We start from the raw sequence: 25707 nt of genomic DNA on the forward strand, positions 1-25707 counted from the left end.
ACTTAACATCCTGTGAGTAATGATTTATCTTTCATCCTCCTGTCCCATGGAGCATCTCTGCATCGTAACTGTGCTGTAGTTAAGTACACAGTTTTTCAGTTTCTTTGGTTGCCCTCTGTGGCATTCAGCTCAGCCAATAAGATGACTTCTACCTCCACACACAGCAAACAAAAGAGAAATGTTGATATGAGTGAATCTCTGTAATGTTTCTAATGTTAGTGACAGACTGCAAACATCAGCTCATTGTTGTTTATGTAACTTCCCTCAGCTCTGACATGTGTCCACAAAGGCCGCTGTTGTGGTTCAGTGACATTAGAAAAATGCACCATATGCTTTTTCATCCTTAAAGTAAGGCAAGGATTACATAACCCTGAAATATTCTGGTGGGAAACAGCTGATGGGCTGTGTTTGTGCGTCCATCGTACGGCTGTAACATGACCTTCCTCTCCCTCCGCTGCAGGCGATGGAGTCTCAGATCGGGGACTTCTACAAGGATGTGGGGGATCTGGGGAGCCTGCAGGGGGTCTGCCTCCCCCAGAGAGGGCTGATGGCAGGCGACAGGGAAGGCGGTGAGCAATCAGCCGTGGTGGAGACCCGCATCGTGCGCCTCATCGAGCCCCTGAAGGAGAGACGCCGCATCCTGCTGGCCTCCAAAGAGATGCACCAAGTCGCCCAGGACCTGGAGGACGAGATAGTGAGAGCACTCTGTGTTTCTGACATGATCACTGTCATCCATTATTCTCATCCTGTTATTTCATGTTTTGTAACCTGTCAGAGTTTGTATATTAAGGTATGTGGTGTTATTGAACAAACCAGTAGCACAAGTTTAAAAAAATTCAATCAGTGAGACCAACCAGTATGTCAGTCAACAAAACAAAATTAAAGTAATTTTTTGAGCCTTTTTGCCTTTATTTGATAGGACAGCTTAAGGGAGACAGGAAATGTTGGGAGGAGAGAGTGGGGGGTGACATTCAGCAAAGGGTCCTCGGTCGGATTTGAACCCATGACTGCTGAGATGAGGACTGTAGCCTCCGTACACTGGGTGTGCAACATAACCGCCAGGCCAGCCTGCGTCCAAAAATTCAAAAAAAATTATGAATTAATATTATCATGTAATTTGGTGTATTTCAAGGGGTAGTGCTTTGGATTAACATTATTGTGAATATGCCTCACTAGACAGAAGTTTTGTTTACAGATTATACAGATGTATAATCCACTGTTTTAGAAAAACAAACATGATGTAAAGCGAGTAAACAATATATTCTGAATATCCTGCAAAACAGCAGCTGCAGTCTAACGATAAACTCATCTTTTTTGTCTTTGCATTGTTTATATTTTCCTCCTAATGTGCGCTAACAGGCATGAAGTAAAAGTATTCTGAGAAAATCAGCAATCCTACTTTTGATTCTAATTTTCAATAATCAAAGCTCTTCATGATTCAAATTGAAATTCTTATGCATGTCATCTTTGGAGAATAAGAGGTTTTTGAGGATCAATGCATCATGCCGTCACAGGTGTCTTTGCAACTCTGTAAAGATTCTAACATCTAAATTATTTGATCAAATAGTGCTATACTTACATGGCTGTTGTGCTCTGACAGATGTGGATTCAGGAGAGGCTTCCTCTGGCGTCCTGTAAGGATTATGGGAATAACCTCCAGAGTGTTCAACAGCATGTCAAAAAGAACCAGGTAAGTATCTATCATGCAGTGGATAATGCACTGATTTTACACACATATGACCATTAAAAGATAGGGGAGACACATATACAGTATGTACAACCTAATTCTATAACAAACTTGAATGAATGGTAGCAGATAGTCATATTAACAGATTAGTGAACCATGCTTTGTGAATCAGACCTTTAGACGGAGCAGTTAGTAGTTCATTCTTAGTGAATCAGGACCTGAGTGTGTTACAGTTGTCTCTGGTCTCCCCTCTTCAGAAGACTGGTAAGTTAAACAAATTACTTAGAGTATCCACCATACCATCATTTAACTTTGAAAAACATTTGTAGTGTAGACAAATGGTCTGCTGAGCTGTGATGCTCTGCTACATGGGCTGCTGAGAGAGTTATGGACCATGTAGCAGAGAATGGAAAAAACCTAGTCTAGGACACTGATTCTTAATCATCCCAAGCTTTGTTTTCTGCACAGTATGTTCAGTAAAATATATGGGTGTGTATTGGAAAATATAAAAAAAAAAACTGATATGCAATCTCTTTGAAACCACGCTCGGTATCTCACTAGCGCCATCTGGAGTGACCAATCATGGAAGTTCCACTCCCACCATGTCTGTCAGAGGACAGTCCGCCCCCCTTTATAACCGCCCCTGGCTCTCACTCTGCATTATTGTTGGTTTCCCTGTGAAGATCACTGAGCTCCTCAGACCTCCTGAGCCTGGATTATAACTGAACAGTTCACCAACACAGCCGTCAAGTCACAGAATGTGGATGTCTTTTTTTAAGGAATTTAGGACTTTGTTTAGGTCTTTTACTCTTTTTCGTCAATAAAAGTGGGTTTTTCAGGTGGGGGTTTCTCTGAGTAGCTAGCTACTTTCACTGATTACAGCACATGGAAGAAATACACTTGAGAATGCAGAGTAAATGCCAGACCTGGTGGTAGTGGTCCGGCCAGACGGCTCTTCCCATAGTGAGATACCTCAGAGAACTGGGGTTACTCTGGTAACCTAACGTTTAAATGTTTTGTCAAAAGTCTGTATCTTTTGTATCTCTTGCTTAAATGTCATGTTGTAAACAGACTCTGCAGAGGGAGCTGACAGGGCGGCGGGCTCGTGTGGAGGAGGTTCTGGACCGGGCAGGGATCATCGCCTCGCTCAGGACTCCTGAGGTGGAGTTTGTGCGTGAGGGGGCGGGCCATGTGCGCCAGCTATGGGAGGTTCTGCAGCTGGAGGCGGAGAGGAGGTCTGTGATATTGGACGCCACTCTACAGTCTCAGCAGTACTACAACGAGGCGGCCAAAGTGGAGTCCTGGTTGTCGGGACAGAAGCTCCATTTGGCCAGCGAAGAGAAAGGAACGGTACGGACAGGCTCCAGAGCTGGACAGTTATTTTTTGTCAGGGAAAATGTGAAATCTAGTATAGACATAACCGGAATCATACCATGGTATGAATGATTGTGAATACTTGATTCTGATTAGCTGTAGGGAATGTTTAAGTCCAGGGCAGAAGCTGCTTGTCAACAGGCAAGGCAGGAAACTGCTTGGGGTCCCAGACCAGTAGAGGGCCCCAGAGGGGTGACAAAATTTGAACTAAAACAGCGACCCATAAGTGCAACTTTTGCAATGACAGTAGGAAACCTCCTTAAGGGGGCTGCATCTGACAGCATTCACTCTCATTGCCCTGCTCAATGCTGGTTCGAGGGGCCCCTAACTGATTTTTGCCTTGGGCCCGAACTGACACTAGAAATTGCTCCTTGGAATGTAACACTTCTGAGTACTAAATGAATGCACTTGCGAGCATCAGCCTGAATATTAATTGAAGCAATAAACACACAATTTAACCCTCTATTTCAAATATATCCAACTAAAGTGTAACTTCTTTAAACCTCGCTGGAGAATATGATGACTTCCTTTCTAACAGTATGCTGACACAGGGCATGTTTTTGGAGTTAGACTAAAAACGATCTCCCAGTGCCCAGTCATATCTAGGGTCCTTTCGATTTATTTGAATGGTTAACTAAATGTCTACATTTCCATAAATTTGATTCGACTCTGTTTTTATAGCAAGCCATTTCCTTTTTTCTTTCGATATTTTTGAGATATGGACGTATCATTTTCTTGAAATAATTCTGGTTTTCCAGTGATAACAAGTATAAAATGTCAGGATCTCGAGAAGCTGGCAAACATAGAAAGCAGCTGACATTTACAGGGCAATAGAGTCACAGGACGACATGGTCAGATAAAATGAATGGATGCATGTCCTCTTAGGGCTTCCATACATCATTATGGGATGGAAATAGTGGAAGCGTGCGTGATATGAGAAAGATGTGCAATTACATTGTTTGATACTGAGATAATGATATGAAGTGGGGATTAAAATGAAAATAATGAAGGAGTGCATATTAGCTATATAACTCAGTCTGTATGTCTATCTGTTCTTAATTTTTTATTAAATACCTGGGTTTGAAACATGTTCCTCCTGATTCAGCTAAATTATGACCAGTCAATCTGAGTCTGTTGGATCTAATACTCAGGCTTCTATTCAGGTGGTAAAAAAGATTATTTTGTGCACATGAATGTTTATGTTTTATTTCTTGCTGTCCAGTCTTTTGCAAATTGTTTATTGTGAATGTTCACATTGCAATGAAGTTGTGATTAACTGCCCAGCCCTCAGTCGAACCCTCAGGCATTATTGAGCAGAGAGAGAAAAGTTGTTAAAGATTAGAGTTTTATTGACAGATGCATAAAAAATCACAATCTCATGATCTTTTTTTTCTCCTTTTGCACAATGACTAAAGTATAAATATGATAATGCTCTTTCCAAGTGTCCAAAAACAAAGTTTACATATCAGGTCATTTTAATGTTTTTCAGGACGAGGCGAGCACGCTGCAGCTGCTGAAGGCTCACCTGACTCTGGAGCAAACGGTGGAAACATACGCAGAGACAGTGGGCATGTTATCCCAGCAATGTCAGCACCTATTGGAGCTCGGACACCCAGACAGGTGAGGCATGACATACACACGCACACACACACACACACACACACCACACACACACACACACCACTACACACACACACACCACTACACACACAAATAACACCCAAGAAAACTGTGAGGTGTTTTTTTTTTATTTTTGGACGGGCTAGCTTTTAGGATAACACAAGAGCAATATTTGTTATCTTGTTTGGAGATGTAATATTTATTTTTCTCTCCATTTCCCACAGTGAGCAGGTCACCAAGCAGCAGTCGCACATAGATCGGCTGTACGTTTCTCTGAAGGACATGGTGGAGCACAGGAAGACCAAGCTGGAGCAGCAGTACTGGCTCTATCAGCTCAACAAGGACGTGGAGGAGCTGGAGAAGTGGATCACCGAGCGAGAGGCCGTGGCCAGTTCCACTGAGCTGGGACATGACCTGGACGATGTCACGGTGCGTCCAGAAACCAATTACTGCATTACACCCCTAAATAAAAATTTTTTTTAAATTTATTTCAAAAGCTGTTATTTTCTGATGAAATTATCTGAGTTATTTTTCATGCAGTGATTATTATTTGACTTTATCCACACATTATCTTTTCACAGCTAACATGTCATATTCTCAATGTGACAGCAGCCAAACCCCCTCTAGAAGATGAAGTAAAGAAGCCTCTATGACCAACCATTTTTATCTTAAAGTAGAGAGCTGAATCATCATCACAGTTTATCAGTAACACTTTAAAATGATGATCCAAAAGATATTCTTCAATAATGCATGACTCACCATGATTTAATGCATGAGAAATGTGCAGGATGGAACATAAATTCCTGTTACTCACCTTTTAAAAATGGTTGAATGATGATGACTTTATGTGATGAGTTGACACTTTTTAAATCAACAGTAAAGTGAGATTAGTTTACAGTTTCTTTATTCAACCAAATTAAGTTAATGTGATCAAAAACACTTAATTGTAGATATCCATCCATCCATTATCTATACTAGTTTTACTGTTCGGTCCAGCGGGGGGCTGGAGCCAATCCCTGCTGTCATTGGGTGAGAGGCGGGGTTACACCCTGTACTGAACGCCAGTCAATCACAGGGCTCACATATAGAGACAGACAACCAGACTCACACTTTATAGTCACCAGTTAACCTAACAAGCATGTCTTTGGACTGTGACTTAAATATACTTATTTAATACACATAGATGCACTGTTATACTGACTGATTTATAACTATATGGATTAAAGGCTTTATTTATATTTTTCACACTTAAATATAATATAAATCAAGTGTATCCTCTGAAAATAACTCTGTGAGTCATGACTGTCTACAATGGGTGTAACACCCGAGTCCCACTGTCTGTGATGTTTTCAGAGTTTTCAGAGTCCTATCTTCAGTTTGTTTACATCGCCAGGACAGCTGGCTGACTCCTCCCCTCACGTATAAAAGTTGTTTAATTGAGGGACTAGAGAAAAGAAGAATAACATACTGTACTCACTGCTTAACTGTGTTTCTAGATCACGCTCATTTCAGGTAAATTTACATGCAGTGTGAAGATACGAGCATAATAAAGATCGCTTAGTTGTTTTGGTTTCATGCTCGTGCTCAAGGGCGACATCTGCTGGATCAAAAAATCATATATAAAGACTTTAACTAAAAGAACCGCACAAATATGGCAGAGCAAGAAAAAATTCTATAAATGGACTTATAAACAGATGTGTTTGTGAAAGGCTAAAGGCTAATATAATATGGCAAAATGATAACTGTTGTTTTTCTACATGAACAAAGATGACTTTAATGCAAAGTAAAAAAAGAAAAAAAAGAAAGGAGAAGCATTTTGGCAGTAAACAAAGAATCTTTAATGTTTGTTTATTATTTAACTTCTTTTAACTGTGGTTTCCTCTCTGACTCACACTTTAAACTCTCCTGGCTTCATTTAGCTGATTTATTTTCACTTCAAACCAAAATAATGAAATATTTCAACGTCTAACAATAAGTCAGATACTGTACTGATGCCATGTTTCTACATGTCTGTTGGTAGGAAAATGCAGAATCCTTTCTCCTTTCTCTGCTGATCATGATCTGATCAATCACAACAAACACACACATTTCTACTATAATTGACATCTTGTGCACAAGTCAAAAGAAAGAGTTGTATAGATGTGAATCTCCTTGATAGAATAGCACAGTGTAAAAATGTTAGGACGCTATGTGTGAGTTCACGTCTCTCTGTGCAGCGCTCTAATGTTTTGTGTGTGTGTTTGTGTGTTTCAGGTGCTGCAGGAGAGATTCACAAAGTTTGCCTCGGAGACAAACAGCGTGGGCCAGCAGCGCATGGAGCAGGTGAACAAGATGGTGAACGAGATGATCGACTGCGGCCACTCTGACGCCGCCACCATCGCCGAGTGGAAGGACGGGCTGAACGAGTCGTGGGCCGACCTGCTGGAGCTGATGGAGACCCGCAGGCAGATGCTGGCGGCGTCTCACCAGCTGCACAAGTTCTTCACCGACTGCAAAGAGGTACAGTCAAAACAAAAATATCCACCTGTGACTCAGGTGTATCGTGTTCTCCATCAAAGGGAGACAGTCTGGCCGTGAGATGCGGCTTCTATTTTTAACGCCGCTCGTGACGCTGCCTGTCCTGCGTTGTAGGTCTTGGCTCAGATCGCGGGGAAGATGAAGCAGCTGCCAGAGGTGAGGGCGTGCCAAGCCAACATCACCAACCCGGCCACCCTGCAGAGACTGATGCACTCCTTCGAACATGCCCTTCAACTGCTCGTCGCACAGGCCAGTGATATGATTTGTCTTTGAGCCCATCAGTCACTCAGTTTACCTGCAGCTCATCGGCTCAAGGATGAGGGGAGATAAATGTATACAAAGTTAGAGATGACAAGATGGAGGGGCTGAAAACTTGCTTCTTTATCTGCTTTCAGAACCCAAATTATAGTTTGTTTTTTTACAGCCATTATTTACTTTTTTCCAACCTGTGGTCACATTTTTAAAAGTTAGAAGACCAAACACATAAAGGGTCCAAGTGAGGTGTTCAATTGTTTACGATTACCTGCACATAAACGGTGCACTATAAACTGTTCTAGATCGACTTTGTTTAAAAACTAAATAATTAAAAAGAATATTGTCTGGGAGAGGAAGAGAATGAGGCAGCGTCTTTCATTTACTATTCTCTTCCTATACAGCAGATCTTTAAGATGACTGATTCACTTTTAGATTGAATGCTGACGTGATGCACACATTTACTACACATCCAAAAGAGTGAGTGTTTCAACAACAAAGGGAGAGGGAGAAATTGGGAACACGTGATTTGATATTGTTGAAATAATACAGTGATGAAGGTTTAGAAATGTTATGAAATGTTGGTATTTTGAAAGCCATCGTTCCAATATGGATTATGTGGACTAAAACATGCTGCTGTCTTTTTAAAGAATAATTTGATTAGTACGTTTTTTTGGGGGGTTTTTTTGCATTATGAGATGTACAGTTTGTATTTAAAGATAAAGATGAACTTTATTGATCCCCATGGGGGAATTTTTTTTGTCACAACAGCTCAAGAAACAGGAATATAATTATCAAAAATAACAAGAAGTTAAAAATCAAACATATGTGCATCAGTTAAATAAAGGCAGAAAAAATACAATAATAGAATAATACCAGGTATGTATACTTCCACTTGTGGAAAGAGTTATTATTATTAAAAACACACACAGTGTGTAGCATAGTAGAACAAATATGGGTGTGGCCATGAAATAAAATATGTTCTAAATATCTTTTGTAAAGGATAACATTGTTAGCAATTCTGGGCGCGCCGGTAGCTTAGTGGTTAGTGCACGCTCCCCATGTACAGAGGGTATAGTCCTCCACAACTGGGGCGGCTGAGGCTCAGTTGGTAGAGTCATCTCTTAACCAGAAGGTCGGGGGTTCGATCCCCAGCTCCTGCTGCAACATGTAACAGACAGAAAAGCGCTATACAAATCAGGTCCATTAACCATTAACCATTGAACTGTTCCTCTATATTGTCCTGTACTGACGCCTTTTACTCTCTTCATCCTGTCGGCGAGTAGGTGAGGCAGCTGCAGGAGAACGCCGCCCAGCTGAGGACCATCTACGCAGGAGAAAAAGCGGAGGCCATCATGGTCAAAGAGCATGAGGTGATGGAGGCCTGGAAGGAGCTGCTGGGCTCCTGCGAGGCCAGTCGAGTCCAGGTCACCTCCGTCACCGACAAGGTGCAATTCTTCTCTGTGGTGCGTGAAAACCTGATGTGGATGGAGGGCATCATGGGCCAGATAGGATGGGGGGAGCCCAGGTAAGACACCTGTAAAGTCTGCTCTCAGCTGTTTACCTTCTCTATGATGTATACAGTACATGGTTTAGGCTGAGAAGCTGCATATTGTGCTTCAGTGAGACTGAACGTCTCCGGGGTTTTGTACAGTCCCTGCAGACAGAATGTCATTACTGTAAAGTAGAAATGAGGCTGCTGTGTCACCTTGACCTAATTTCACATGACATCTGTTATTCCATTTTGCATATGATGTAATAGAGGGCTTTAAATTACTCACTATAATCAGGCAGTAGTTTTCCTATTACACAATAAGATTAAAGTGTATAGTAGCTGTTTTTTTACACGTGCAGCAGCGTGAGCCTGATAAAGATGTCGATATGTTTGTATATGTCCAGTATGGGGATTTAAATAACGGACTGAAATGAGTATTTGTATTGCATGCTGAAATGTTGATCTATATAAGTGGTAAAGATGAAAAGAGCCCAGTCAAGGATAAAGTCTTCAAACTTTCTGTTTCTACAACACACAACTGTTCAAAAGGCAAAATGAACCTTGGCTCAGTCTGCAAGAAAAATGTGCTGTCATGTGCATAAAAAGTCACATTTAAAAAACTCAGTTACTCAGTTATTATGAATGATGGTGTGTTGATTATTTGATACATAAGTAGTTTTCCCCAAATAATCCCTATGTACTGCTTACAGTAATCACAGAATATTAAACTATAACCTCTGTATCAGGGTATTTATTTTATTTCCAGCTTGACTAAAAACAGCCTCAATGAATACTAGAAAATGTGTTATTGTTGGGTTTCTAAAAAGTTAAGATGACTTGAATTGAATTTATTTTATATATTACATTTGTATATACGGTGGTGCAGTGGTTAGTGCTGTTTTCTCACAGCGAGGAGGTTCCTGGTTCGAATCCCCATCTGACAGGAGCCTCTCTGTATGGAGTTTGCATGTTCTCCCTGTGCATGTGTGGGTTCTCTCCAGGTACCCCAACAGTCCAAAAACATGCTCGTTAGGTTAATTGGTGACTCTAAAATGTCTGTAGGTGTGAATGTGAGTGTGGCTGGTTGTCTCTATATGTGAGCCCTGTGATTGACTGGTGAACAGTCCAGGGTATAACCCTCGCCCAATGACATCTGGGATAAGTGTCAGCCCACCCCAAACAGGGAAAGTGGTTATATATGTGTTATATTTATATATAAATGCCCTTTGTCTTACGGGTTTATTTATCATGTCCTGTGCAAGAAAGCATTACAAAATCTATTTATGTGAAGACTGTGTAAGCTGGTTCTGCTGCTGATACAAGAGAAAGGTCAAAGTCATCATGTGAACGCCATGAAAACCTACACTTAAAGTCAATGCAATAAGAGCCGGACTGAAACGTTTAACAGACAGCTGATATCAGCAGATACAGAATCGCCTCCCCCAATGTAGCTCACAACATTGTTTTTGAAACTTGGTTTCAGTTGTTGGTAACATTGTTGTTGTCATTTGTTGCGTTGTCCTGCCCCTCTGTCGCCTCCGTATATTTGCCCTCCGAAACTGGGGGAGACGATGGTGATATTAGGTAAGGGTGGTAAGGGTTACACCCAGTGTGGTTGGTGGGTGGTGGATGGGTGAGTTGGAGAGTGTGACAGTATGACTATATGTGTGTGTGTGTGTGTGTGTGTGCGTGCGTGCGTGCGTGCGTGCGTGCGTGCGTGCGTGCGTGTGTGTGCCTGTATAAGTGTGTTTCATTGATAGAGAGAGAAAAGAGACATTTATACTGGGTGGGGGGAAAAGGTAAAACAACATTGCAATTACAAATGCTTCCATGACCTCAAAAAAATTCTGTAATAATTACTGTATTAGATGCATGTTAATACAATGATAGTTATAATGATGAAGACGAATTATAAAGTTATTTCTGATGATTGAATGAGAAGAAGATTCAACAGAACATTTTGGGAAAATAATAAAGTATATAATTTAAAAAAGTATAAATATTATCCTTCTATTATCCCACAGGGATTTGACGGCTCTGGAGGGGATGATGAGACAGCACCAGGAGTTGAAAGCCAAAATCGACGGCCGCAGCAAGACCATCCAGCAGTGTGCAGACCTCGGCAAGATCCTGATTGCTGCGGGAAACCCTGCATCAGAGGAGGTAAGGCTAACAGGGAGCATATGAATGACTACCCCGCAAGCCACAGTGAATATATAAAAGCCTCAACACAAACTTGATTAACATGTAGCAGCATGTTGTTGTGGTCTTCACTGCCATCTGTCCATCTTCGCAGATACAAGAGAAGCTGGACAGCCTTCTGGCTAAGCAGAGGGATCTCATAGAGAAATGGGACAAACACCAGGAGAGGTTACTGCGCAGTGAGTAACTCTACACATCCCAAACTGCTCTTTAGTGTGTTAAATGTCAGACTGGCTGAAAGTAAACGTCTGTATTCATGAAACATCCATGAATCTTACTTTCCTTCTGTTCTAGCGTAACAGCTAAACATGACTGAAAGGCTAATTTAAACATCCAAGCTATGATCTAAAGCATTCATTTTGTAATAATCTACCCGTGAGAATGTATGAAAAACAGGTTCATATTTGAGTGAACATGAAAATGTGGTGTAATGGTAAATGTGTTGTTGGTCTGCTGTCACCACCAGAGCAGGAAAACTTCCAGTTCGCACAGGAGACGGTGAAGGCGGAGGCCTGGCTGAAGGCCAAGGAGCCGCTGATCACCTCCAGGGAGCCGGAGGGAGGCGAGGCCCGGGCCCAAACAGACGAGGTTGAGCAGCTCATCCTTCGCCACGAGGCCTTCCGCAAGGCTGCTGTAACCTGGAAAGAACGCTTCAGCTCTCTCCGCCAGCTTTCCGCAGTAAGCTTGACTGTAGATAAATGTTTAATCAGTTTGCTGGAGTCACAATTTAATGCTGCTACAGGAAAAAATAAAAAAAATGTGACCTTGAGAGGTTGTGTTTGCTTAGCTGGCATGTGCGCATGTCATGAGTTTTTGCACTATTATGGGATAGAATCCGTCACATGACGTTTTCTGCATGTGTTGTTCCCTCACTCACTGCAGCCCATCAGCCCTCATGCGTCATTATTTAAAGTCAGTAAGTTTAGCAAATCATTCCTGTTTACTTGTAACTTCATTGGACCACCCTTCCTAGGATTCGTGGTTTTCATTTTGCCACTGTTGAGCTATTGGTTATGAAGTTACTTTTCTATTTAGGCTGAGAAGAAAAAAGAGGAAGAGAAAAAGACAACACCACTCTCCAGTCGAAGGATGTTCCCATTATCTTGTCTGACTCCCAGCGTTCCCTCAACCAGCGCTACCTCATCTTTCTTGAGGCATACCGTACAGGGGCATTTAGAATCCAAACCCTTACAGACCAGTCTGGATCTGGGTGCCACCCCTTCAGCCCAGAGATTGTCCTTGTCCAGCTACCACCCTGTCCTAAATGGATCAGGTTACCAGGGGATGGAGCAGCAGGGCAGTGGGAAGCTGGTCGGCTCTTCGTACCTTGGAATGAACCATCCTGGGGCCGGAGCTGGAAGTGACTCCGGTTTCTCAGCGATGACCTCGCACAGTGCTGGAGGAGACACTTCGTCTTACCTTGGGATAAACCATCAAACTGCTGGCAGTGCAGAGAGCTCTGGGTACTTTGGTCTGAATACTGGGTCGGGAGGTGGAATGCAAAACCATCTAAGCAGTGGCAGGTTAGGAAGTTCAGGTAACCTAGCTCAGCCACCAAGCAGTGTAGGGATGGGAAGCCCAAGCTATCTGCCTCAACAGAATATGGGCAGTTCTGGATATTTGGCCCAAACACAAAATGTGGGAAGTTCTGGGTATTTAGGACAGCAACCTAATTTAGGGAGTTCAGGATATTTGGCACAACAGCCTAATATGGGTAGCTCTGGCTATTTGGCACAGCAACCCAATTTGGGGAGTACTGGGTATTTGGCACAGCAGCCCAACATGGGGAGTACTGGGTATTTGGCACAGCAGCCCAACATGGGGAGTACTGGGTATTTGGCACAACAGCCTAACATGGGGAGTACTGGGTATTTGGCACAACAGCCTAACATTGTGAGTTCTACATACCTAGCACAGAATTTTCAGAGCGGTGGGGGAATGGGTAGCTCAGGCTTCCTGGCACAAAATCATTACAGCAGTGGAAGTCTGGGTAGTTCTGGATTCCTGGCGCAGAGTGGTGGCATCATGGACCCTAAGATGGCGTATGCATGGCAGCACCTGAAGGCCGACTTCATGCAGCCCAGAATCAACCACATCCACAAGGCAGTTAACCCCCTACTAGAAGCAAGCAGAGTGCAGCGGGAACAGTACGGGGACATCCCAATGGCAGACATGGGGCCAGAATCAGGGTTGGAACTCCTCCACGGCCGACTCCAGAGAGATCCTCGTGGAAGTCGCTCTGATCCTCAGATGGATCATCTAAGGCGAGAAAGGGAGTACAAACTGGGAAGACAGACCTCCAGTGAACAGGAGATCCAGGCCAGGCTGAACGAGCTGCCATTGATTGTGCGTCAGGAGCGCTACAGGAGGCGTCTGGAGAGGCAGTCGTCCAGTGAACAAGAAGGGAGCAACAAGCAGAGAATTCAAAGGCAGGACTCCAGTGACCTGGAAGGCTCCATTAAGGATGGCTCTGACAAACGCTCAGGGTATGTGAATGAGTCTTGCTGTGACAATTTTACAAAATTTGGCTCACAGTTTGTCCTGTCAGCAGTGTCCAGCACGATCCTAATGATTTTTAAGGTCACATAATGACGTGTTGACTGTTTGAGTGACTCATGTCGTTTGCAAATGCAGGGAGAAGAGAAATACTATGGCAGAGATTGTAGAACAGGTCCAGGAGAGAGAAGCAGCATCTGTGAGTTGGCTTACATGTAATACAACATAATGTTGTGTAAGGCCATGTTTTTTGTCTGTAAATTAAATTCCCTTTTTTCGCTGCTTTCTCAGGCACGGGGAGAGCCTTACAGGCCTTCTAGCAGCCTCTCAGCACCTGTGACTCGTTTTGACGGACGTCCTCGTGCTCGAGATCGACCCAAACCCAGGAGGAGGCCTCGTCCTAAAGAGCCAGAGGAGACAAGACGTTCTCGCTCAGCTCCTGCTACTGGTGCCCCAACTACACCGCAGCCACCTTCACACACTGCCCAGAATGAAGGTTTCCTCTACCGCAAAAAGGCCACCACCTCTGACCTTGAAGCTCAGCAGAGGAGTCCAAACAGGTACAACACATTCACTACTACATAACTAGGCAGGTTAAGAAGTCAACTAATGTGTTGTTAGTTATTATTTTAGTTAGTGGACTTTTATTATAAGCCTTTCCAAACCAAAAACATGCAGGCTAAAGTGTAAAGACTTGGTAGATCAATGTGTGTACATGGAGAAAATTGCATAATCAGCATATATGTCTCACTAGCTTATGGTTACATAAACGTTGTTTCTAAAATCAACAAAATGTCAATGAGCTTGACTTTTCTACAGGTTCAAACCATAAACTAACAAAAGGAAGTCTACGGTGTTTTTGAATATATATTTGGGTAACCTGAATGTTTACCAACCTACAAAATGTTAAATAAATCCATCCAGTCCTTTGTTTGTGGTCTGAATAAGTCTTACAACACAAAGAAAAATGCTCAGTTTCAAATAGGCTCTCCTTGTGACATCACAAAGGGATTCTGGTAAAAAAAATTCCCCTCCCCTGGGGAATTTCCACCCATGGACTCCACCCCCAGCCTTGAGCAAAACTTTTGTGCAGGTCCGCCATTTTTATTCTTTCTAGAGAAGGAGTGATGTCTACGGAGAAAACTCAGGGGGGGCTCATTGCATTTAAAGAGACACACACACCAAAACGGAGCGTTATGTATAAAGCGTTCTGTATAAACGAGCTGGTTTATACAGGGTCACAAACCTCCTCTGGTGCTTGATTCATGTTATATTTTGACCAAAGCACAGCACAGATGTTTCATTTAGATCACAGGGGGACTGTTTGAAAAGGTGGAAAAGGGGGATAATATGTCCTCTTTAATATATTTGGCCTCTTTGATTCAACAGCAAGTCCTGGGTGAATGTATACTGTGTGCTGAAAGAAGGAAAGCTGACCTTCTACAAGGATGCCAGAAACCAGACCGTGACGTACAACGAGGAGCCTCCAGTCGACCTCAGTATCTGCTCATACGATCCTTCAATGGGCTACAAGAAGAAGAAAAATGTCTTCATTCTGAAGTGAGAGCTGTTTAATATTGTTATTTGTCTGTATTGTTGGGATGATTTGTCAAAATATATTTCTTGTGATTACATGTTATATATTACATGAGGTCATAAAAGGCTCTGAACTCGAAGTGAAACTAACAGTTCCTGTTATTTTTCAGATTAAGTGATGGAAACAACTTTGCCTTCCATGCAAAGGATGAGGTAAGAACATTTATATTTCATTCTTGATTACTGGGAAGAGAACAGATATTTTGACACATCATTGAATTAAATACATCTAGGTTTGCTTCAGGTGTATTGAGTGATTTTAATGGATGAGCCTCATAAGCTCATATTTTCTCTGAAGGCAAAAGACACACTTCATACATTTTTGTTGTACTAAACATTGCCTAAACTATAAAAGCATCATGATTAAATACATTTCAGTGCCCTTTTTAGAATAAGGACATTTTGTATTTGTGAGCCATTCCTAATGATACTCATCGTCACTAGTAACCAATGGGTTTGGGGTCAAGAAAACAATGAGAGCCGGACTGCTTCTGGTTCTTGTCCTTTTCAGAATGAAAACCAAACAAGAACCTTTACGCTTGATAAATGCGAAATAAGCCCAAAAACAAACCTTTAAAAAAAAGGAAATGAAAAGATTAAGAACATTATGTTCATTTTCCACCTTTACTACATCACTGTATGACAAGACATCAGTTTTTCTACTTTCAGTGTCCTCTCTTTTAGTTTTACTAGTTAGTTTTAGTTAACTGAAATAACACATGATAGGAGAACTACCTCCTATCTTGTGATTTATCACAATTATCTTTTGAAATGAAGCAGCAGCCCAGTTATCATATAATTGTGCAAATGCAAAGAACCAATTTGAAAAACCTCCTCAAGAAAACAACATTAAATTAACAATTGACTCTTTGGGCCCGTTCTCTAACCCTCTACTTTCACACTTCCCCTCCATTTGCGCACTCGCATGGAGTGACGCCCTAAACCTCTGAGCGTGCAGTGAAAGCACAGACTGTAAAAATTAATGGTTGAAGCCTGAGTGACATCACCCATCTGTTACAGCGGGGGCTCTGGAGGCTCATCGGCAGCAGCCGCCATGCTGGAAATGCTGTCTCAGTCCAACTTTCAGTCAACCTAACGACAGACTGAGAGCTGGAGCTGAGGCGGGTTTTAAGGCCCTGACACACCTAGGAGATAGTTGGCTGTCGGTAGTTGGACCGTTGGTGAACGGTCGTCACCCTAGTTTTTGCGGTGTGTCCGGCTCCGTCTCCCTTTTTTTTTAGCCAATTCGACATGCTGAGTCTGCGGTTGGTGAGATGAATCTCTCTGATTGGCTGTTAAGAGGTTTCATTTCTCTCCAGCTCTCCTCACAGGTTCAGGAAAGCCCCTTGAGCATGCCGCTGTAGTATCCATGCTTTCACCCATTAGTGCAGTTTCTCCTCATTTGTCTCCTCAAGGACTGACAACGCCAGCGCCATTTTCAACTTTTTATCAGACATTATTCTCCATTAGTAGGCTACCTATAATACGAGTGGTGAGCGACAGCGGTGTGAAAATGGTCTTCTCGTATCATAACAACGAGGTACCGCCACCCCTCACGCAGAACGTGCATGGTGGTTGGAAGTCGGCTGTAGTATTTGCAACTTGTTCTAGTGCAACTTTTGGCCAAGACGTGAGGCAATGTGAGGCGACGCCACAGATGGCCTTCGTCGGCAATAGTTATTTGCCGTCTGCTTGGTGTGTCAGGGCCTCCTGACAAACCGTTACATGCTACGTGCCTAACTATGGATAACACGTATCATTTTCAAAATCAAAATGGAGCCGTTTTTAAAAAATCAGCCCCCGTGAAGTGTGTGTCAGTGATGACAAAAACTAATCAGACCTATTTGGGTTTTTTTTGTACCAGGCTATAAACATGTTAATTTATGTTGTAAAAACTGCTTTTTTGCCAGTCGTGTGTATGTGACTTGCGGTGTTCCTGCAGCCAGCCTTTTTTTGTTGATCATGGGAGACACTGGGTATAAAAGTAGTGTGTTATCACCCACATAAACTCAAATGCCTCTAAGTAAGATATTATACATCGGTATCAAAACGATAACAGAGGGAATTCACTCTTTGTCAGAGTGTGGAGGGGCCGGTTCCAGAGAGGCTTTTAGTATAATACATTTTGTTTTGGCATCTGCAGGAGGACCTGAAGGCCTGGACTTCAAACATCACCACCTGTATAGATGAGTATGAGGCCATGGCCAAGTGGGACAAGCCAGGCACCTCGTCCATGGACCCCGACCATTCGGAGAGGAAGGAGAGGTCTGAGGGGGACGCGGATGCCAGGTCAGAGAGGTCCGAGCTGGCCGAGGGCGAGGAGAGGTCTGAAAAGGAGAGGTCAGAGAAAGGGGACGGCTCGGAGAAGTTAGACACGTCAGAAATCGCTGACAAAATGGAGGGAGGTGCAGGGGGCTCCAGCACGTCTGGCAAGAGCAAATGAAGAGCCCCCCACTTTGTGTTTTAACATTTCTCACTGACTAAAGGCGTAGGAGGCGGAGGGTGGGAGGGAGGGAGGGGAGGGAGGGAGGGATGGTGGAGAGCATGTGCAGCTAAGTTTGCAGACCCTAAGTCACAGAGCTGAACACACTGAGGCCCCCCGATGGCCCCTGGACTGACTTCTTGTGACTGTGACGGACTTACCTCTCAGCCCCTCCCCCTCACCCAGGCAATACATCAGTGCTCGCGTTGTGCCCCCTGCTGGTAGAGAGGAGGCGGGCTCAGACAGACGAACACACAGACAGACAGTCTCCCACAAAGTGGTCCCAGGAATTAGCCACCGTCACGTCCCATCGTCGATCGTTTAATCTCTTGGATTCACAGCATCTTTCTGTATGTATTATGACTGAACATGTAATGCTCTGTCTAGCTAGACAACAACCAGAGAAGTGGTGAATGAAATGTTTCACAATATTACAAAAAAAAAGGAAAAAATTGTTTTTTGAAGCAATATACTTTTTTATTTCTTCTATTTGTTAAAGAGAGAAAAAAAGGGGAAACGGAAATCATTGCAAATGTGAACTCTATGATTTGTCACCTCCACGTAAGCATACTCCAGGCAGTGTGCACCTTAGACTCTTGACACATCTGTATACTAACCATAAAGACATTTAATCCCATCACACGGCTAGCTTTGAATCATCTTAATATAAAGGAATGCTGGTGTTACCACCTGACTGCATTGGTGTCAATGAACACACGTTTCTACTGTTGATTTTCTGGTTTGAATATATTTATGATTTGTCCACAATGATTCATGTCAAGAAAAAGAGCTTTCATTCAAACTCTAACCCGAGGTGTGTTCAAAGTGACACTAAGCCTATGTGACACAATGCCTTTGTATACATGACAAAAATCAGAACATTGCATGAAATAGTCGATTAGTGCACCTGTTAAACTTGCCTTTATTTTTATTTTCCTCAAAAAAAAATTTGGGCAGTTTTGGAATTGCAATAATTTAATGTGAGTGGGGAGAAAAAGCCAGAGATTAGTGTGACTAAGTAAGAGTGTTTTCTTTCCACAGTAAGCATGAGAAGAAAGGCGTATTTTTGTTCGTTTGAAGGGGGGGGGGGGCTTGATCTGTAACATGAATTATGAAAGCCAAAATGGCCCCTCTGCTGTTTGTACTGTATTACTGCAATTTATTTTCCACAGAATGTACTGATTCCAGCTTTGAAATGTTCAAACGCCACCGAGTTTGTGGTGCCCAAAATTGTAAAGAAAAAAGAAAAAAAAAAAAGACAGAAGAAAAAAAAAAACTCTGAAGCAGTTGACTTGGAGTTAAAGCTCTCTGTACCCTGTGTGTTTTTAAGTTCAGACTGATTGGAACAACTCTCCATCAAAAGGCAAGTTAAATGTCAAAGTGTCATGATTCAAGTCATGAGTTGTATATACCTATCTTTGTATGTATACCAATAAATCCTGTGCTCTAATAAAAACAGTACTCTGAACTGAAATGGGTAAAATTAAAACATTTGTATTAATCCACAAATAACAAACAATCATCACTCCAATATATTAATGTTTATTACATTTAAAATGAGAAATATCCAAATTAGGAGTCACTATTTACTATCATAGTGTATATACATACACCAGTATCTAGTTGTATGAAACACCTTTGACCAGGGAAGAGCAGCAGGACATACTGTAGGTATGCTTGTTGTATTTTTATAAGCCTATATTTATTCCTATCAGAGTGCGGAGTTGCCCCGCAGCCCCCAATAACAAACTTGTTATATTAGCTGATTGAGTAGTCTGTGTGTCTGTGAGAGGTGTGCTAAATTTATATATTACAGACAAGATCAAATCTTAATATAGGCGGGGCAGTACAGTACATGCTGCCCTGGAAAATCTACTTATTGGTGACTAAATTGAAATGTGCTGTGATCGCAGAGATAACCAGGCATTTTATACCACTCACTGTTTGACTTTTACTTCAGTTATTTTTACAATTACGAGTACAAATAATTTGATTTAAATGTTCCCCTGTGAGGCAAGAAAAAAATCTGTTCTTCCATTTTCTGTGTTTGTTTTTACGTTGTTGTTTTTTTCCTCCAGTGTTCATGGCTGAAGGAGGTGTAAACGTCTGTACAGACAAATCTCTCTTTGTCTTTTTCCCCCTGATGTAAAACAGGTGTGAAAAAAGGTTTTTCATGGCGTTTTTTTTTCCTCCTCTTTTGATGGTGAAAAAAGTTTAGTGTTTAGTGTTGTAATAATAATTTCTGCCACAAGAGGCTGAAGTGCAGCACAACCTTATGATCTGGTTCGGACTAAAAGCGTTCATGTTTTTAAAGTGTGTTCAGATCAAATGCAAGCTAAACTTTAAAGCCATGCAATCATATATATAAATTATATAAAGTCGATGCAATATTTTGTGTGTAGGCTAAACATAAGGTTCAGATGGCACAAATTTGTTTGAGATGAAAAACTTCCTTAATAGAATATGCATTAAAGATGTCAGAGATCAACACAATACCAAGTGATGTTTTTTTCTACCAACGTTTTCTCAAATGAAAAAAGTAAGCCAGAGAAAACTCAGATAAACTTGTTACAACATTTCAAGTAATTCAAGTAATTTGGTGGGGGTTGGATCTACATTTTTCACCACTTCTTAGGAGAAGAAAAGCATTCAAAAAATGGATCATCAGATTATTTTCTCACTTGCCACTCAGGGCTTCCGTAGATTCTGACGCAGTGTACTCGTTTGAAACACAAAGATGGATAACAAAAAGCACTGTGCAGAAAAGCACAGACAGCAGCTGAGACTTTCTTCAAACGTACTTCCAGTGTTTTTCTCCCTTCCATCCTATCAAATTGCACCTGAAATATGTAAAAAAAAAAAGAAAAAAAAGAAAAGAAAAGGCTAATAAAAAGTCTTCCTTTCTACTAAAACACCAAAAGCATATCTCAGATGCAGCAGTATTTGAATTCACTGACTTGAGGATTGTAGTGGCAGTGTTTCTGTATCTGTCTGTTTTACTGCAGCCTTCAAATGAGTGGAAAGAGAATAGATAAGCTATGTTATGATGTGAATGTTATTCTCATTTTGTCAGTCACTGTTTGTTTTTACATAAGTGCCATGTCATGCAGAGTGCTGAACGAGGGGTGTTCAGAAGCGAGAACAATTGATGATTGAAACATGGGTAACGTCTGACAGTGAGCCTGTCATTGCAATACACATTTTTATCACAGAAATAGGAGCTGTAGTATTTTCATGTGGCTGTAATTGTTCTGATTCATCGCTCATGGCAGATATTTAGCCCGCATCACCATGTGCGTTTTAACTGTTTGCTTAGCATCACTTTTATGAAACACAAAAAGGGGGAATTTTTTTTCCACTATGTTATAAACAGTAACAGTCGAAAAATCAATAGGCAGCATAAACCGTGACTGAAGAAAAAAAATATTGTGCAAACTTTGTTTCCTTCATTGATGGTCTTACAAGTGTGTATGTCTTTGTTACTTTACATTACAACTTGCTGCTATGACATTAAATAAACCTCCAAACCTGCTGATGCAAACTTGACGTGGAATTGATGTGGACACACCTGCTGGTTACACACACACACACACACACACACACACACACACACACACACACACACACATTTATAAGACAGGACAATGGATAGTGCTGGAGGAAAAGAGCGTAAGGAAGCCATGCAGCGAGGAGCGGAGGATTGGAGTTGATCCAGGAGCTGCTGGGTTCAGGTCCAGGGCTCTCTAGGTTGAATGTGGGCTCTAACCATTGAGCTAAACCAGCAACCCGACAACGGTTTCACTTCAGCTCTCTCAGTTTCCTGGTATTTCAGATTTCATATTTCATATGACACAACATTGTCATCATGAGTTAGCAGGTGATGCATTGATTAGCATCAAGTGGACACAATGAGCCTTCATGGTTCTAACTTCATGGTTCAAACAATAGCTGGGTATGACAAGTGGACAAAGCCCCTTGTTTCCAAAAGCAAAGCCAAGGTGGACGTGCTTTAAACCTGCATTCTTTCTGACAACCAGCAGGGGGTGACACCACTGGTTCCTAAAAGAACTCATATTGTTTGTAAGTCTAAAGGTCCTGACACACCAAGCAGACCGAAAAGAACTAGACAAAGGCCGCCTGTGGCGTTGCCTCATGTCGCCTCACGTCTTGGCCAAAAAGTTGCACTTGAACACACACCGCAAAGACTACAGATGGCCAACCATCACATGCGTGAGGCGGCGGTACCTCGTTATGATACGAGAAGACCATGGTGACACCGCTGTCGCTCACCACTCGTATTATAGGTAGCGTACTAATGGAGAATAATGTCTGATAAAAAGTTGAAAATGGCGCTGGCGTTGTCAGCCCTTGGTCTTTAAGTAGAAAAAGAAAAGGAGAGGCGGAGGAGACAAATAAGGAGAAACCACACTAATGGGTGAAAGCATGGCTACTACAGAGACATGCTCAAGGGGCTTTACAGAACCTGTGAGGAGAGCTGGAGAGAAATGAAACCTCCAAACAGCCAATCAGAGAGATTCATCTCACCGACTGCCAACGCCAATTCCACATGTCGAATCAGGCGCACCTGAAAGATTGAGAATCTGACGAATCATTTAATTTCACTGCTTCCAGAGCTAATGTTAGCAATCAGCACTTACTAGCTAACGTTTATGTTTGAGAACGAGAGATACAATACAAAAGGTGAATTGCTTAAAGCCCATGTTTCGTCCTCTGAACAAATGCTTTTGGTATAATTATAATTGTACACTTCTAATAATGTTTTACGAATAAATATCACATTTCTATCAGTGGTTGTTCTTACAGAGCAGTCATTGTTTATTATTTTAAGAAGATGAGGTTTTGAATAATTCATGAATATAAAACCATTATTTAAATGTGGATCGGCCCGGCTGCAGAGCAAACTGACTTAGGGGGCATGTGAGATTAAAGAGGGTGCAGCTACAGTGACAGGCAACAGCAATAAAAAAAATAGCATAGGTAGGTGTAATGGGTCCTGAACGTGGCCCCCGGTAAACTGACAGGCCATGTGCACCTGTCATGACCATCAGATTATGGATGTAATAAACACAGCGTGAGTCACTGTTGTCATTTGAAAGCTTTGATATATTATACTGTAAAAAAAGATGCAAATGTATTTGTTTTGTGTCCATTAAATTGAAGGTGCAGAAATGTCAAATGACGGTCCTCGTAGAACTGGGTCTGAACGTGGACCGTTTTTTGGGGTTCTTTTCTGAATTAGTCTACCACACTTCTCAGCAGTTGAATCCTCTTTTTTAGATGTTGTCGTCTTTTTAACTCGTTAACTGATCTAATCTCTCTTTGTTAGTTTAATGGCTGATACCCATAGACTGTAAATAATGTAATTATTATTTTAAGCTTTATTTATTTATCAATCAATTATTGATCAACAATATAACAATATAAATGAGAGAAAAAGCGAGCAATGAATTAAAATAATTAACAAAACCAACAGAAAGTCACCGTATGGGGTAGGCAAACATACCATCTGAAAATTAAGGAGAGTTTTTAAAGGCTTTAATATGCCCATAGTCCTGATGGCTTTTATTATTAGACATTCCTTCCAGCGTTTCAAAATACATTTTCATTTCATTTTTAAACTGGTGGATATTAGGCTTCCTCTCAGACCAGTTGCATTATGGATTTAATATTTGCCGTGTAAATGGAATATTTCTGTCTAAATCATTTTTCTCTTTAGATGGAATAACTATTTTTCCATAAGTTAATTGAAGTTCCTCATAACATTTCAAATACATGTTCAAAGTAAATCCATCAAAATGTAACAGGCTTGTATTTCGTCCTTCCTGTTACCTGGTGCGTCGAGTGGGCGTTCCTCTGCGCACTCACAGTACGCAGGTGCGGAAGCCGTGGAACTGAATCCGCAAGCTAGCTCATTAGCTTATCAAAATGGCCAGCTGGGGTAGGGTCGCTCAAGTCCTGAGGACAGTTTTGAGGAGTCCTCAGTCTCTGAAGAGTGTAGCACTTCGTCGGGCTGTCGGTCCTGGTGTGTTGGGCTCTTTAGTGGGAGCTGGAGTGATCTGTTTTTATCAGTATCATGCTAACAACAGGACTCTGCGCTTCGCTGTGCATGCCGAGGAACACAAAGTGAGTAATAAAAGTTCTTATCGATGAAACACAACGCTTACAAATGTTAAAACTGTGGCTGTCAAATGTCTGAGTACTTAAATTTAATGGCGTGTTTTGCTAAATATGCTTAATATTAGTTATGTCGACTTTTATTTACAAAAAGGGCGTGAATACTGAGAATACGCCCCCCAGCTGTCACTCACTGACACTCCATACTGAGTAATGCTGGAGCCAGTAAGGAGTGTTTACATGGTGCAGTAGTGTGCAGTGATATGTGTGTAACTTGTTTCAGGAAGCTGCAGCTCCACACATGTCTGCCAGAAAGGTCCGCTTCAATCAGTTCGCCTCAGTGATGTACGAGCAGGAGCCCTACATGACCCCCAGAGACTTCCTCTACTCCATCATGCTGGAAGACGTGGACAGTAAGTAGAGAGGCACCAGTCCCGATCCCAGTCCAATACATACACTAATACTGATTCAGATATATGTTTTTAAATCATAATTCATATCAATCAATCTTTAGCAGGTAAAAGACCTTACTCATTGTTATGTTACAAAAGATAATATACAAAAAGTTACTAAAAGGTGCCACTTCCCCCGCTGTCTAAGCCTAGAGCAGCAAGATAGATAGATAGATAGATAGATAGATAGATAGATAGATAGATAGATACTTTATTGATCCCGAGGGAAATTCAAATCATCCAGTAGCAGGTTACAAAGACATGACATGAAACATTTGTTACAAATTAAACCACAAAACTGACACCTCCCCCTCCCATTCATATATATTAACCTGAAGAAAGATTTAAAGAATACCTCTAGATGAATCAAACTTAAACTGTGCAGTTAAAAATAGACTTATACAAGAAATGTCCATAACCCGTACAGGGATAAAAAATATATGTGACATTTAAACAAGAACCTATAAACAGTTGAGGGAAAAAATCTGTAATTAGACCTGAATATAAAAAAATAAAAAAGTGTTGACCTTCTGAAGTTGTGTTGTTTATATATGTACAGCAATGTTTAAAAAGCAGATAGTGCAGAGTTATCAAAAAACAGACATTAAATAACAGGCAGTGCAAACATTAAATTAAAGGTGCTATTTAAGTAATTGAGGTGATCATTAAAGTAGGTAAAGTAGTAAACTAGGAGCTGGTCCATACCTTTGCCAGCCCTAACAATATATAATAACTATATACTGTATGTCTTCAAAGCAAGACTGCAATTTGAGAATGTTTAAAGTGCCCAAGATCTTTCTTGAACAGTGATGTGGATCTGCGCCGTCAGTCCGATATCCGATATGTAAATTACGTCAATATCTCACCCGATACTGATATGGATCTGTCCTATCTCTAATGATGCTCCGATTTTACAGTCTTTATCTACTGCACGGTATATTTTCCCTCTTATAGGTGTGTGATAAGTTAACGAACAAAGCTGGATAAGTTATTGGAAAAACACAAAGCAGATAGATGTTCCCATACGAACCATGAACTCTACTTTAAGCGCTCATTGAGTATGAAAAGGACGTGAGTCATATGGTTCAACCTTCAGGGTCACTATGTTGATCTCAACCCTTCTGGACACGGGTGGAAGGCCTTATTAAAATCAACATGTAAAGCAGCACTATCAGGAGTGGAGTGAGTGCGGGTAGTGTGAGCAACGAGCAAATCTAATAAGAGTCAAAGAACATTTAAACCAAATCTTCGGTCTGCATGCTGCATGAAAAAAATAATACAGTCAGATTGTGCTCATGTGTTTGTAGGAATATTTTGTTTATTATAAACAAATGTTTCCTTTTTCTTTTCCTGTAGGAAAGCTGCAGGAGAAGACATTAACAACAGAGGTTTGTTTACA

At 41.6% G+C, this 25707-nt stretch overlaps 2 protein-coding genes across 3 annotated transcripts in view; both read left to right on the plus strand.

Annotated features, from left to right (window-relative positions):
- The window catches only part of sptbn4a (spectrin, beta, non-erythrocytic 4a), a 40687-nt gene extending 19435 nt beyond the window's left edge, over positions 1-21252 (plus strand). For both annotated transcript variants that reach the window (XM_020631223.3, XM_020631222.2), the window contains 17 exons: positions 461-694; positions 1601-1690; positions 2759-3037; positions 4551-4681; positions 4906-5110; positions 6935-7180; positions 7313-7447; positions 8737-8978; positions 10970-11108; positions 11242-11326; positions 11614-11825; positions 12183-13633; positions 13782-13842; positions 13935-14203; positions 15033-15203; positions 15350-15392; positions 17383-21252. In XM_020631223.3, coding sequence (XP_020486879.1) covers positions 461-694; positions 1601-1690; positions 2759-3037; positions 4551-4681; positions 4906-5110; positions 6935-7180; positions 7313-7447; positions 8737-8978; positions 10970-11108; positions 11242-11326; positions 11614-11825; positions 12183-13633; positions 13782-13842; positions 13935-14203; positions 15033-15203; positions 15350-15392; positions 17383-17682 — 4293 coding nt within the window. In that variant the 3' untranslated portion in view covers positions 17683-21252. The remainder of the gene's footprint in view (positions 1-460; positions 695-1600; positions 1691-2758; positions 3038-4550; positions 4682-4905; positions 5111-6934; positions 7181-7312; positions 7448-8736; positions 8979-10969; positions 11109-11241; positions 11327-11613; positions 11826-12182; positions 13634-13781; positions 13843-13934; positions 14204-15032; positions 15204-15349; positions 15393-17382) is intronic.
- Positions 21253-23613: 2361 nt separating this feature from the next.
- The window catches only part of micu2 (mitochondrial calcium uptake 2), a 10488-nt gene continuing 8394 nt past the window's right edge, over positions 23614-25707 (plus strand). Inside the window, exons 1-3 of the mRNA XM_065963138.1 lie at positions 23614-23865; positions 24140-24269; positions 25665-25696. Coding sequence (XP_065819210.1) covers positions 23668-23865; positions 24140-24269; positions 25665-25696 — 360 coding nt within the window. The 5' untranslated portion in view covers positions 23614-23667. The remainder of the gene's footprint in view (positions 23866-24139; positions 24270-25664; positions 25697-25707) is intronic.

The sequence above is a fragment of the Labrus bergylta genome, chromosome 14, assembly GCF_963930695.1.
Source record: "Labrus bergylta chromosome 14, fLabBer1.1, whole genome shotgun sequence".
NCBI lineage: Eukaryota > Metazoa > Chordata > Actinopteri > Labriformes > Labridae > Labrus > Labrus bergylta.